At 41.7% G+C, this 15,183-nt stretch overlaps 1 protein-coding gene across 3 annotated transcripts in view; it reads left to right on the top strand.

Moving 5' to 3' along the window:
* dync2i1 (dynein 2 intermediate chain 1) overlaps positions 1–15,183 on the top strand; it is a 98,413-nt gene that overhangs the window by 27,292 nt on the left and 55,938 nt on the right. For all 3 annotated transcript variants that reach the window (XM_073054865.1, XM_073054864.1, XM_073054863.1), the window contains exons 5-6: positions 396–755; positions 8,548–8,618. In XM_073054865.1, coding sequence (XP_072910966.1) covers positions 396–755; positions 8,548–8,618 — 431 coding nt within the window. The remainder of the gene's footprint in view (positions 1–395; positions 756–8,547; positions 8,619–15,183) is intronic.

Genomic DNA, 15,183 nt, shown 5'->3' with positions numbered 1-15,183 from the left:
CCATGGTTCATGTGAGCAGGGGTCCCAGTGGTAGAAGGGCAGCATGTTATGATTGAATGCCTTCTTTCCGGTGTTCAAAATAGTCAATCAATCATACCTGATGTGACTTTCAGCTTCTTGTAAGAGAAGTGCAGAAAGAAGTAGAGAGATGAGCAGTAAATTACAATGCCAGCACAGTACACAACACAGCTGCCGTACACAGTGCCATCTAAAAGGAGTAAACTGTCATGGCATCAAAACATGAAAATGCAGTGCTGTATATAAACCAAAGCACTGTGTATAAACTAAATATTTTGTCACAGTTTAAATAGTAGCTTAGGTTTGCAAAGGTGATTCCTTAGGATTAAATTAACAGGTTTTCCAGCAAATAAAATGCATCATGCTTGTATTGACAGGGTAACGAAGATGGCAAAGAGAAGAAAAGAAGATCTTCTGATTTTAAAGACGATGATTATGAATGGCGACACAGAGAGCGCAAAGAGCATGGTCTTCATGACAGACATCGGGAAAAGAGACACAAGGACAAACAAGAGCCCGGTTCAGAAGCCAGAGTTGAAGAAATGGAAAGGAAACACAGAGAGAGAAAAGTCAAGGAATCCAAAGATGATAAGAGAAAGCATCATTATAAAGGTATTAAGGACCTAGATAGAGAGCACAAGGAGGAGAGAGATTTGGAAAGAAGGGAAGATGGAGAGCGAAAACATAGATTAAAAAAAGGAAAGGATGAACAAGAAAGTCATGGAAAATATATTAAGGTTAGTCATATTATTGATATTGTTTACTAAAAATTGCTATTTGAAATATAAAACAAGACTTGGCAGAATTTGTGTGTCTTATATAGAATTAGCAAATACATCAAACAAATATCCTGCGGGAAGCAATGATTAGAAATGACCTATGCCTTATTTTGATAGAAACCAAGCCTATTTGTTTCAATATACCATTTCATTTAGCATTCTAGTACCCATTCTTTAGTTAATTTTTCTCTTGTGGGTGTTTACCAAATTTTAAAGTGATAAATTTAGGGTCAATTCCAGAAGTTATAAGAGAAAATTTGCAAGGATGTTGCCAGGACTGCAAGACCTGAGTTATACGAAAAGGCTGAGTAAGTTAGGACTTTATTCCTGATGGTAGATAAGGTCCTAAGGAAAGCTGGAAGCCTTTGGCCTTCAGAAATCAAAGTATGGAATGCAGGAGATGGGATATTATGTTGAAGTTGTATAAGACATTGGTGAGGCCTAATTTGGAGTATTGTGTGCAGTTTTGACCACCTTCCTACAGGAAAGGTGTGAATAATGTTGAAAGAGTACAGAGAAAATTTGCAAGGATGTTGCAGGGACTAGAGGACCTGAGTTAGAAGGAAAGTTTGTATAGGTTAGAACATTATTCCCTAGAACATAGAAGACTGAAGGGAGATTTGACAGAGGCATACAAAATTATGAGGAGTATAGATGAGGTAAATGCAAGCAGATTTTATCCACTGAGGTTGGGTGGGGCTACAACTAGAGGTCATGGGTTAAGGGTGAAAGTTTAAATGTTTAAGGGGAGCATGTGGGGAAACTTCTTCACTCAGAACGTCGTGAGTGGAGTAGGTTGTCGGTGCAAATGGCGCATGCGAGATTGATTTCAACGTGGAAGGGAAGTTTGGATATAATTTGGATCGGAGGGATATAGAGGGCTATGGACTGGGTGCAGGTCATGGAACTTGGCAGTTTAACTGACTCAGCATAGAATAAATAGGCCGAAGGGCCTGTTTCCATGCTGTACTTTTCTAAGGCTCCATGAAAGACTGAGTCCACGAAATAAGTATCAGAAAATGAGAGCGTACATTGATAAGCACAGAACTTATCTGACTAATTGAGTTGAATTTTTAGAGTCCTTTGGATGAATGGTATTCATTAATTCGTGAGGGATTTTTTGTATGAGATTGAATCACCTTCAATGTGGAAGTAATTTTTGAACATGGATATAATTCAGTGGGAGATGAAAAAAGGAGTTTCTTTGTAATCTCAGGTAACGTTTCCTAAAAATCTGAACAATGTGTAGCTCTTATCAAATATATTAATGAATTGGATGAAGGTTTAGAGAATTGTATATGTACTTCTAGATGGTATTGTCAGACAGAACATTAAGTTCTGTTGGTGGAAGCAGCAAGTTATAGAAAGTTTGGTAGACAAGTTACAGTGGGCATGAAAAGGATGTTCCCTGTAGTGGGGAAGTTTAGGACCAGAGGGCACAGCCTCAGAATGAAACAGTGATGAGAAAGAATTTATTTTGCCAGAGGGTGGTGAATCTATGGAACTCATTGGCACAAACGGCTGTAGAGGCCAAGTCATTATATATATTTAAAGTGTCAGTTGATAAGGTTCTTGATTAGTAAATATGTCAAAGATTATGAGAAGGCGGCAGGAAAATGCTGTGAGAAGGATCATTAATGAACCGTGATCTTATGGCAGAGTAGACTCGATGTGATGAATGGACGAATTCTACTCCTATGTCTTATGGTCTTAGGTCTTATTTGAAAATTATGGTGAAAATTATGGCATAAAAGCCAGGACCAACAAACTCTGGGACAGCATCTTCCACCAGATGAACTGATGAACTTATACTGATTTGAGCGTACTCCACATTAGATTGACTGTTCTATTTATTATAAATTACTATGATTGCACATTGCACATTTAGATAGAGATGTAATGTAAAGATTTTTACTCATGTATGTGAAGGATGCAAAAAATAAAATCAATTCCATTCAATTCATTCTGGAGAATTGCAACTGAGAAAGTAAACACAACATAATTTTCCTTTGGGTGAGAGCCTAAGCTTCTGGAGGATGGGAAGGATTCTGGTGCCCCTGTTAACAATTACCCACTGTATTTGGGTACTGAATCTTGAGACAAATAAAAATACAGAAAATACTCAATACAATGGAGAAACAGAGCAGATGCTTGTGGGTCAAACAACAGCTGAATAAAAGTGTTTAAGATCAGTATATCCCAATCATGGTGAAAAGCAATGATAGATAGATAGATACTTTATTCATCCCCATGGGGAAATTCAACATTTTTTCCAATGTCCCATACACTTGTTGTAGCAAAAACTCATTACATACAATACTTAACTCAGTAATAATATGATATGCATCTAAATCACTAACTCAAAAAGCATTAATAATAGCTTTAAAAAAAAAAGTTCTTAAGTCCTGGCAGTTGAATTGTAAAGCCTAATGGCATTGGGGAGTATTGACCTCTTCATCCTGTCTGAGGAGCATTGTATCGACAGTAACCTGTCGCTGAAACTGCTTCTCTGTCTCTGGATGGTGCTATGTAGAGGATGTTCAGGGTTTTCCATAATTGACCGTAGCCTACTCAGCGCCCTTCGCTCAGCTACCGATGTTAAACTCTCCAGTACTTTGCCCACGACAGAGCCCGCCTTCCTTATCAGCTTATCAGCTTATCAGATGGCATGATTAGTGAACCTTGGATGACAAGGGGTATTGAAAAGGAAAAGATGACAGATGTAGGCAACTGGAAGCAAGATAGTCTCTTTGAGAATATTGTGTGCAGAAGGGAACTGAAGAAAGAAATTGGCAAGGCCACAAAATACAATATCTCAGGGATCAAGTTCATGTTTCCTTGTAACCAGCAACAGTTAGATAAGATGTTGAAGAAGCTATGCTTGCTTCCATAGGTTAGGTGATGGAATATAAAAATCGGTATGTTATGAAAGAAATTTGTTGCAAAGGATGTCTCTTCTACGCTAACAATCAACACCTGCACACCTCCAGGGTGTGTGCTTAGCAAGCTGCTCTATTCATTCTACACCCATGACTGCGTGGCGATACACAGCTCAAATGCTTTCTTTAAATTTACTGATGACAGAATCTCATGTGGTGATGAGGAGGCATGTAGCAGTTATGGTTGATGGTTGAGTAGTGTCACAACAACAACCTTGCACTCAATGTCAGTAAGACTAAGGACTTGATTCAGGAAGGGGAAGTTGAGGGAACATACAGCAATTCTCATTGAGGGATCTATGGTGGAAAAGGTGGGCAGTTCCAAGTTTCTGGGTGTCAAAATCTCTGAAGATCTATTCTGGGCCCAACATATTGATGCAATTATGAAGAAGGCATGTCAACAGCTATATTTCATTTGGAGTTTGAGGAAATTTGATATTTCTACATGAAACACCCTGGTTTCCTTGGCTGCATAAGTCTAGGGAAGACAACCTCAGCCTTACCAAACTCATGAGATTGAGGCATCCTCGATCCCACCCCAAACCCAGGTTTGTGTGGATGCTGTGCCATTTGCTACCCTTTTACAAATTAATGCCACGAAATAACAGACAGTGCACTTCACACAATTAAAGAAATTGTATTTATTTAGTAAAGAATAACAAAAAGAGTAGGACCCATTCTAACTAAACAGTCAAATGTCCACAAGTTGGAGCTCATCTTGAACTTCTCTGTCACTCATGCACTGGGCCCTCCGTCAACATGAAAGCAAAAAGCACTTTCCAAACATCGCTTGCAATTTTTCTCGAACAAATTGGTCTCCCACCGGATCATATGCAATGACCGGTTCTCCCCAGCATCTCTGTCTTCATCTCCTCTCAAACAAAAGTCCCAAGCCCAACCTTAGTGTCCATCACCAGAGAAACCTCCCTCTAATCTGACCATCCTAATTGGATGGCACACATTTCTCCTCTCTCTTATCTTCAACAGTAACCCAAACAAGCATGAAAACAGAACAGACTGCTCGTACAGAACTGCCAAAATGAAATACATACAGCATAACAATAAAAGTATGAACCAAAGCATTATACTCTTCCCCCCCCACCGAAATAGTCATGTCCTCATGACTTTTGAAATAATTTGTCATCCTATTATTAATAACACTGTTTTCAAAGGAACTTCGTGATGTCAGAACCTCCAATCCATTTGTAAATATTAGTGACATATCTCACTAGGGGGATAGTAGCAACCCTCTGTTCCCCCGGTGCTACAAAGGCCAGTCTATTTAGGGTCTCCTGTCTCTTTAATACCTTGTATCCCATCATCTACGTCTTTAGTTTCAGCCATTCCTTGGGATACTTCTAGTCTACATGTCGAGGCCTCCCCGTGTCTATTACTTGTGTCTTATGGCAACTCAGCTCCCTTTGCCACTTGGCTGAGCTTAGCTTCATTCCCAGTTACTTTAGAGCCCAACCCCCTTCGTGGTCCAGCTGCAAATCTGTCCACAGATAGTACCCCCGATTTCACCTGCCTTAGCGTGAGAAAGGTTGGGAATCTCTTCCTCAATTAGTGGGGAATTAGCAAAAGGCAGCATATACCACATCCCCATTTCCTCATCCTCGGAATCCGTATCCCATTCAGGGACGAGGGCCGGTCTAATCTTTCCTTCAGTCTCTCCACGTCGCCGCAGAGTCCTCTTACTAGGTGTAGGGTCCAGTTTAGGCTCTGGGTCAACATGCACCTCTTGTCCAAGAGGTAGAAGGTGGTTCCGATGGAGAATCTTGACAGGCCCATTCCCATCCTCTGGTTTCACCCGGAAAACTGGTACATTTAGCATCCGACTCTCCACTACATAGGGCGTAGGCACCCAGCGGTCAGCCAACTTATGCTTCCCAGGTAATCCCAAATTCTTTATGAGGACTCGGTCTCCGGGCATGAGTTAGGAGAACCTAACTTTTTGATCCTCTTATTTCCTTGATTCTGCTTGGCTGCTGAGACCTCAGCTAATTAATAAGCATTTTTCAGCTCCCTTCTCATATCAGATGCATACTTCAGATGAGCCTCTTTATCAGCCTCACTCATGGGTATCTGGTAATACCCACTCCTCAAGTTCAGCACACTGAACCACATTGCACCATTCAGGCATGCCAATGCATCCTTGGTTCTCGGGACTGTATACTGGTCAGGAACTGTACACTTGTTCAGTGTCCAATAGTCGACATACATCTGTACCTTCTCTTTCTTCTTCCTGGCCACTAATAGTGGAGATGCATAAGGGTTTCTGTACTCAGTGATAGTCCCAACTTCCTTCAGCTTCCACAGATGCTACCAAACGTCCTCTACCTCTGCAGGTGTTAGTCGCCGTGACCTTTCTCTGAATGGAGTGTCTTCTGCCACCCGGATGGGTGTGACGAGTGCTCTAGGAACAACCCAAATCAAACCCGTCAGTAGAAAAGACATCCTCCAGCTTCAACATTTTCTCTGTCAACCTCTTTTACCAACCGCCAGGTACTGGGGAGTCTCCAAATTTGAATAACTCAGCAGTCATCTTTCCTCTTTTCGGAGAGAGTTTCTCCCCGGCTTGTCTCCCAGGGATACTAGACATTACCGTCACCGGGAAGAGGTGCGCCATTGGCATCCCCCGCCTGAGGGTGACCTCCCGTCCCAAAATATTGTAGACACTCACTGTCATCCTGTTCTCCTGTACAACCGAAGACTTCTGCAGTTCGGGCCTCACCAGTATCCCAGCAGGTAAGCCTGACTCCTCCTCTGGGTCTTCCGGAGTATCCACCAAGAGGGTGTTGGCCTCAGGCATTCCTGGAAATTTGGGGTTTCCCATCGCTACTTCCCCAGGCCATAACATGTCTGGTTTTGACTGGGTGAACCACACAGTTCCTCATTTATGCTCATCATCCAGCCCAGTGCAGCCAATTTAATCGAAAAATATGCAATTTTAGGAGCTCCATTACCTTTATAGCTCTCTAAAATTCCAAATTTAAATCCTGATTATTAAAAAAACTTTACGGAGTTGGGTTCAGTTTTGTAATTTTTTAAATTTTAAACAATTTAAGTTATCTAGTTTTTTATATCAAAACTTCTCATTTAAACCTTCAACAACTGATCCCATTTTCCTTCTATGGAAAAGTAAAAGAATTCATTCTTTTACAGATTTATTTTGTGATGGTCGATTGATGACTTTTGAGGAGTTAATTAACAAATATTCTCTTGCTCATACACATTTTTTGCAATATTTTCAGGTCATTCAATTAATGTAGGGGAAGAAATATCTTTCCATTTTAATAAGATAGCCCTTCTTCCCAGTAGTGTAATGTGAAAGCACACACCACCTGCTGAACGTTGCTCGCAATCCACCTCGAACAAACGAGTCTCCCACCAGTTCTCCCCAGCGTCTTCTCTCTTCATTTCCTTTCAAACAAAAGCCCCAAGCCCAACCTAAGTGTCCCTTGCCAGAGAAACCTCCCCTTAATCTGACCATCCTAATTGGATGGCACGCATTTCTCCTCTCTTATCTTCAACCGTAACCCAAACAAGCATGAAAACAGAACAGACTGCTCATACAGAACTGCCAAAATGAAATACATACAGCATAACAATAAAAATATAAACCAGGGCATTACATATCGATGTACTGTAGAAAGTATTCCAACTGGTTGCATCACTGTCTAGTATGGAGGGGTCACTGCACAAGATCGGAAAAACGGTTTTAAACTCATCATGGGCACTAGCTTCCCCAGCATCCAGGAAATCTTCAAAAGGCGATTCCTCACAAACACTACCATCAGAGAGGAGATGCAGGAGCTTGAAGACACACACTGAACACTTTAGGAACAGCTTCTTTCCCTTCAGCATCAGATTTCTGAACAATCAATGAACCAGCCTATGAACACTACCTCATTATTGTTGTTTTCATTTTGCACTACTTATTTAATCAGATATATATTTCTAAATTGTAAATTATAGTATTTTTTATTTTTATTTTTTATGGTAGTTCTTTGGCTACTTCTGCCAAAGAACAAAAAATTACAAGACTTAACAGTGATATTAAATCCCTATTCTGATTCTGAAGTAGTGACCTGATAGAAGGAGAATTTTAAGCAGCATAGTTAAGATAAACAGTTAGAATCTTTTTCCTGAAGTGAGAGTATCAAAATCAAATGTATATAGGTTTGAGGTAAAAGGAAGGAATTTCAAAGGGATAAGAGGGGAATGCTTTTTACTAGAGAGAGATTAATATTTGGAACTTGTTGCTAGAGAAAGGAATGGAATCAGTTATAATCATTATGTTTAAGGGAAATTTAATCAGGTACCTGGATAGATGGGGCATAGAAGGATATGTGGCAAATAGGATTAGTGTCGATGGGGACATGGTGAGTCAAAGGGTCCATTTTTGTGCTTTACAACTGAATTACTCTATATTAGGGACCCCCACCCTTAAGTCCTCCAGGGGTCCTCACTCCACAATCTCTAGGCTCCAATCCAAAACCTTCTATCAAGCTTGTTACTAGGGGATAAAATTCAAATGAAGTCCTGGCATTAAGTTCAGCAGGCCAAATGTGTACCCAGCCTTTTGGTGTTCCCTATCTGGCCAGTGCACATTCTCTTCCCACAGTCCCATAAACGTTTGGATCCTCTTTGCTTCATGGTTGCTTCTATGCAGGCTTGGCTGCTTGAGGAAATTTGTTAGTGTACAGACAAAAATCTGTCTGTTATAGATGTCATTCTTCGGCTCATGAGAAATTACGTAGAATGCATTTATGTTATTAACGTAGACTCTCTGTTATTTTTAATTCCAGGAACATTCTGGAAGGAGGAAAAGGGAACAAAGATCTGTGCCTGAATCTACAGTTGAAAGCATATTAAAGGGGTAAAGTTGTACATCTTTGATCCACTTGATAATTTAATTTTTTTAATTCATATTGTGGGAACTGATCATTAGTGATAACATGCTCATTATTTGTCCTTGAGTAACTGGTGGTGAGTCTTCTTGAAATGTTGTCACCTCTTAGCGAAGGGACATCTGTAATACTGTTTTTGCAAGATTGTGACTGTGATAAATGATGGAAGGACGATGCATTTCTGATTTGGGATCTTTTGCAACTCAGAGAGGAACCTACAGGTGGTATTCCCATGAACCTGTTATCCTTGCTTTTCTCATTCATTTTGGAGATAGCGATTGTGATTAGAATCTTAATAAATGAAAACTATATTGTCCAATGTTACCTTCATGATAGGGAATTTCAGTTGTATTCCATTTGGACTTCCATGGTATTAAATGCTGTATGGCCATTTGAGTGATTCTTGAAATGGTTGAGACAGCTAGCACAGGTACTTTTAAGGAGAAACATTTTGGATCAGCATGAGAAAAATAATATAGAGTTTGTTAAACATTAACAAATGTAAGTCTGCTTAAAGTAAAGTTAATGCTTCAGCTGGACTACCTTTCAACAGCAGGAAAACTTGAGGAAAATGAAGAAAGGTGAAAGGAGGCACAAGAGGAGTAAATAAAAAGCATGGTCCTTTTGTCTGAACCAGTTTGTTTCTGAACTGAAGATATTTTTCAGTCAATGTCATGATCCAATGGTTAGCACTGACCCATTTGTCATTTTTGTTTTTAGCTTGTTGTGAAATGACTATATATTGCTAACTATCAGGAGACTCTTCACATTGTGAATTATGCATTTGTTTCTAATTTATACTATGATGATTTAATTTCTTTGAATTTTGAAAACACTTTTTTGTTTGTAGTAGAATTATACATTCTAAGTAATTATTGCAGAATTGTGTTTAAAAGGGAGAATTGTGAATCACTCAGTTGTAGATGATTTGGTTAATGTGTCGTGCATTTGTGTTGTTCATATCAGTTGATTCATAGTCAGTGGTAAATTAGCTAACACATCCAGGAACACTAAAAAGAGCTCTGGCACCATTGGGTTAGGGAGGAATTATATAAAGCTTTTCCCGATTATTGTCCAATGACCTATGTTGGAATTGAAACAAGAAAATTGAATTAATTTGTTATGCTGTAGTCCTATCTGGTCACAGAATGAAGTATATTTTTTTGTTAAGGCTCAGTTCAATTATTATTTCTTGAATTAAGTATTGGAAGTGTTCTTCAGCAAATAAAGCCATTGCCAAACAAGAAGAGAGAAAATGATAAATGGAAAACAAGTATTGCACTCTGGCTTTCTGTTTTGGTATACTTATTTTCATGCTACAATCAATGTTAATGTTTAGTCATAGTACACATAACTCATAGTATATAGGAGCAAAATTAGGCTTTTTGCCCCATCAAGTCTCCTCCACCATTCCATCATCACAACCCCATTCTCCTGCCTTCTCTCCGTAACCTTTGACACCCTTACTAATCAAGAACCTTTCAAACTCCACTTTAAATATATCCAATGACTTGTCCTGAACAGAAAGACAGATTAGTTTGTAAGTAGTAAGAAACTCATAAGTGTTATGTTTTTAGTATTATAGTTCATGAAACTCCTAAAATTAATGTGCAGTAAAAACAATTCAGAATGCTAAACACTCAGGAAACATTCCCAGGACTGAGCGCACAAATAGAATCAGCTTAAGAGGAGTTGCTATAGGTTACTGACAATTGTGTTGTGCATGGAATCTTGCATCAATCCTTCCCTTCCTGCTGCTCAGCACTGTTCAGCTGACAACTTGTTGCGAGTCTCTGGACATTGGCTCCATAGTTAATTCTGCACATAGCTGTGGGATGAAAAATTCATCACCTTTTCGCTGAACAAGCTTCAGTGGGCAAGGGAATGCATCAGGTTCTCAGCACATCAGTATGCAGTGGCTGTGTTTGAGGTGTATGCAGCTGTGAGTGTTTGTACTATTGGATAAAGATTCAATTGTATAGGGATGAGTGCTTTTCCTTTGAGTAGAGGTTGGTCTGCACTCACTGAAGTGTAGAAATATGAGAGGTAGTTCCACTGAAGCAGAAACAATTTAGAAATTGATTGTCTGGACAGTTCCTTAGAGGCTGCTTTGTTGCACAGTGGAATAGCAGGTGATTATGTAGTCTCAGAATAAGCAGATGCCCAATTAGGCCTGTCATAAGAATTTTTTTTGGTCAGAGTTTTGCAGATCTTAGGAATTCTATTCCCTCGCTGGGCTTAGATGTCAAGGAAGTCTATATTCAAAACATCACCAAGTACAGGACAATATCACCCGCCTGTGCTGGTCATGCCTCCCTCCCAGATGCGTTGAACAACTTCTACGCTCGTTTCGAGGCAGAAAATGACATGGTGGCAAGGAAGACCACTCCTCCTCCCAATGACCAGGTGCTGTGTCTTACCATGCCCAGTGTGAGGAAAACTCTAGATAGATAGATAGATAGATAGATAGATAGATAGATACTTTATTCATCCCCATGGGGAAATTCAACTTTTTTTTCCAATGTCCCATACACTTGTTGTAGCAAAACTAATTACATACAATACTTAACTCAGTAAAAAATATGATATGCATCTAAATCACTATCTCAAAAAGCATTAATAATAGCTTTTAAAAAGTTCTTAAGTCCTGGCGGTAGAATTGTAAAGCCTAATGGCATTGGGGAGTATTGACCTCTTCATCCTGTCTGAGGAGCATTGCATCGATAGTAACCTGTCGCTGAAACTGCTTCTCTGTCTCTGGATGGTGCTATGTAGAGGATGTTCAGAGTTTTCCATAATTGACCGTAGCCTACTCAGCGCCCTTCGCTCAGCTACCGATGTTAAACTCTCCAGTACTTTGCCCACGACAGAGCCCGCCTTCCTTACCAGCTTTTTCAGACGTGAGGCATCCCTCTTCTTAATGCTTCCTCCCCAACACGCCACCACAAAGAAGAGGGCGCTCTCCACAACTGACCTATGCAGGGTCAACCCATGGAAGACTGCTGGACCAGACAATATTCCTGGCAGAGTGCTCAGAGGATGTGCAGACCAGCTGGCAGATGTTCTCACTGACATCTTCAACATCTCCCTGAGCAGCACTATTGTTCCAACGTGCTTCAAGGCTGCCACCATCGACCCCATGCCGAAGAAGTCTTCAGTGTCCTGCCTCAACGACTACTGTCCCGTTGCACTTACATCCATCATCATGAAGTGCTTCGAGAGGCTCGTCATGAGGCATATCAAGACTCTGCTGCTCCCCTCACTGGACCCCCTGCAGTTTGTGTATTGTCCCAACTGCTCAACAGACGACGTCATCGCCATCACCCTCCACCTGGCCCTCACCCACCTGGACAAAACAGACACATACGTTCGAATGCTGCTCATAGACTTCAGTTCAGCATTCAACACAATCACTCCTCCGCACTTGATTGGAAAGATGAAACTGCTGGGCCTGAACACCTCCCTCTGCAACTGGATCCTAGACTTCCTGACTGGGAGACCTCAGTCAGTCCGGATCGGGAGCAGCATCTCCAACACCATCACACTGAACATGGGGACCCCCCAGGGCTGTGTGCTCAGTCCACTGCTGTTCACTCTACTGACCCACGACTGTGCTGCAACACACAGCTCGAATCACGTCATCAAGTTTGCCGATGACACGACCATGGTGGGTCTCATCAGCAACGACGAGTCAACTTACAGAGAGGAGTTGCAGCCGCTAACAGACTGGTGCAGAACCAACAACCTGTCTGTGAATGTGAACAAAACAAAAGAGATGGTTGTTGACTTCAGGAGGGCACGGAACGACCACTCTCCACTGAACATCGACAGCTCCTCGGTAGAGGTTGTTAAGAGCTCCAAATTTCTTGGTGTTCACCTGGCAGAGAATCTCATCCGGTCCCTCAACACCAGCTTCATAGCCAAGAAAGCCCAGCAGTGCCTCTACTTTCTGCGAAGGCTGAGAAAAGTCCATCTCCCACCCCCCATCCTTACCACATTCTACAGAGGATGTATCAAGAGCATCCTGAGCAGCTGCATCACTGCCTGGTTCGGGAATTGCACCGTCTCGGATCGTAAGACTCTGCAGCGGATAATGAGGTCAGCTGAAAAGATCATCAAGGTCTCTCTTCCCGCCGTTACAGACATTTACACCACACACTGCACCCGCGAAGCTAACAGCATTGTGAAGGACCCCACACATCCCTCACACAAACTCTTCTCCCTCCTGCCATCTGGCAAAAGGTACCGAAGCATTTGGGCTCTCATGACCAGATTGTGCAACAGTTTCTTCCCCCAAGCCATCAGACTCCTCAATACTCAGACTCTAGACTGACTTTGTAATTTGTCCTCTACTGTGCCTATCGTCTTGTTTATTAATTATTGTACTGCCCTGCACTGTTCTGTGCACTTTATGTAGTCCTGTGCAGGTCTGTAGTCTAGTGCAGTTTTTATGTTGTTTTACGTAGTCTAGTGTAGTTTTGTGTTGTTTCATGTAGCACCAGGGTCCTGGAGGAATGTTGTTTCATTTTTACTGTGTACTGTACCAGCAGTTTATGGTCAGAATGACAATGAAAGCAACTTGAACAAATGCTTGAATAGTAAGCGAATCAAGGGATATGAGAATTGGGGAATAACTCCAACTTCTTTCTGAAGTCCAAATTTGGAGGCCCCATGTCTGAAAGTCTGGGGTCAAGGGCAGGAGGCACAGAGGTAGCCTATCCTGGGGTTTTTGGGTATGTCAGTGTATGTGGGTGGGTGGATGTTGGGAAAGGAGCTTGGTTTGCTGCTGTTGCTGCTTGTGTTCTGCTGAATATAGTGGGCATATTATGTTGGCACCAAAATGTGTGGTGACACTTGCGAGCTGCTCCCAACACATCTTGGGTGTGTTGGTTGTTAACGCTGATAAGACATTTCACTGTATTTTCCGATGTTCTTGGTTATGCCATGACAAGATGCCACTAAGAACCATGGCGACATGTTGCGGGCTGCTTATAAAACTTCTAAATATACCTCTTCTGAATTACTCTCACTCCAAACCAAGCTGAGACACAGAGGGATGAAACTCCCTCTACCCAGCATCTTGTTAACAAGGGCAAGGTGGCTGTATTGGAGGGAAATGAATTGCTGAGTTCTGTGTTTCATGGAGACGTGGCTCACTCCGAACATGCTGGATGTGTTAGTAAGACCTGAAGAAGTCTCAATTCACAGGATAGACCAAACTGCTGATTTGGAGAAGGCAAAAGGTGGGGTCTGTGTTTCATGATAAACTCTTTGTGGTGCTCCAATGTGGTGGTTTTGTCGTACTCAAGTCCCTCCAACCTGGAACATCTAGCAATTAAGTTCCGACTGTTTTACTTACCATGAGAGTTCTCCGCCGTGATCCTGACTACAGTTTACAGACTGCCCAAAGCAAAAGTGAATCAGGCCCTCAAGATATTGAATGCTGCCATCACCAAACAAGAAACAGCCTGCTCTTACGCATTTGAAATCATAGTCAGAGACTTCAATCAGGCTTATTTGAAGAAATCTTTGCCCAATTATCTTCAACATATAGCATGCAGCACCAGGAATTCCAACACACTCAAAAACTGCTATACTACAATAACGAATGCCTGACGCACCATGCCTAGACTACATTTTGGGACCTCTGATTACTTGGCTGTCCTTCTACCTGCATATAGGCAGAGGCTGAAAAGCAAGGCTCCAAAGATGAGGACAACAAAGTGTGGTTGCAGGAAGCAGAGAGGTGGCTACAGGATTGCTTCGAATCGGTGGACTGGGCTGTGCTCTAGGATTCATTAAAGGATCTGAATGAATACACCACAGTGGTTGTGGACTTCATTAAAAATCATTCAGCGTTTGCCCCAATCAGAAGCCCTGGATCAGCAGTCTGCTGAGGACAAATCAGTAGTGTTCAGGTCTGGCAAAGAAGTAAGATACAAGAGGTCCAGTTATGATCTCCAGAAAGCCATTTCATGTGCAAAGTGGCAAATCTGGACCAAACTTGTATCACTGAAGGATGCTCGACAGCTGTGGCAGGGCTTGAATGCTGTTACCTCCTACAAAGTGTAACCAGGCGACATACGTAGATATCATCAAGGCTCACTCCTAAATAGCTCAATGCCTTCTTTACTTGCTTTGACCATTAAAACATGGAGGAACTTTTATGAACTCCCACAGCCCCCAATGATGCTGTGGTTTCAGTCTCTGCAGCCAACATGAAAATATCCTTCTAGAGCGTGAACCCACAGAAAGCATCCAGCCCAGATGGGGTACCTCAGCCTGCTAAAGACCTGTGCTGTTCAACTGGCTGGAGTGTTTACTGATATCTTTAACCTCTTGCTTTGGCAGTCTGAGGTACCGACCTGCTTCAAGCAGACTTCAGTTATACCAGTGCCTAAAAGAACTTGGTAACCTGCCTCAATGACAATTGTCCAGAAGCACTTGCATCCACTGTGATGAAGTGCTTTGAGAGGTTGGTGATGAAGCATACTAGCTCCTGCCTGAGAAGCAACTTGGATCCACTCCAATTTG

Source organism: Hemitrygon akajei, chromosome 8 (assembly GCF_048418815.1).
Source record: "Hemitrygon akajei chromosome 8, sHemAka1.3, whole genome shotgun sequence".
Lineage (NCBI taxonomy): Eukaryota > Metazoa > Chordata > Chondrichthyes > Myliobatiformes > Dasyatidae > Hemitrygon > Hemitrygon akajei.
Note: the sequence above shows the minus strand (reverse complement) of the source record. Positions and strands in the feature narration are given on the sequence as shown.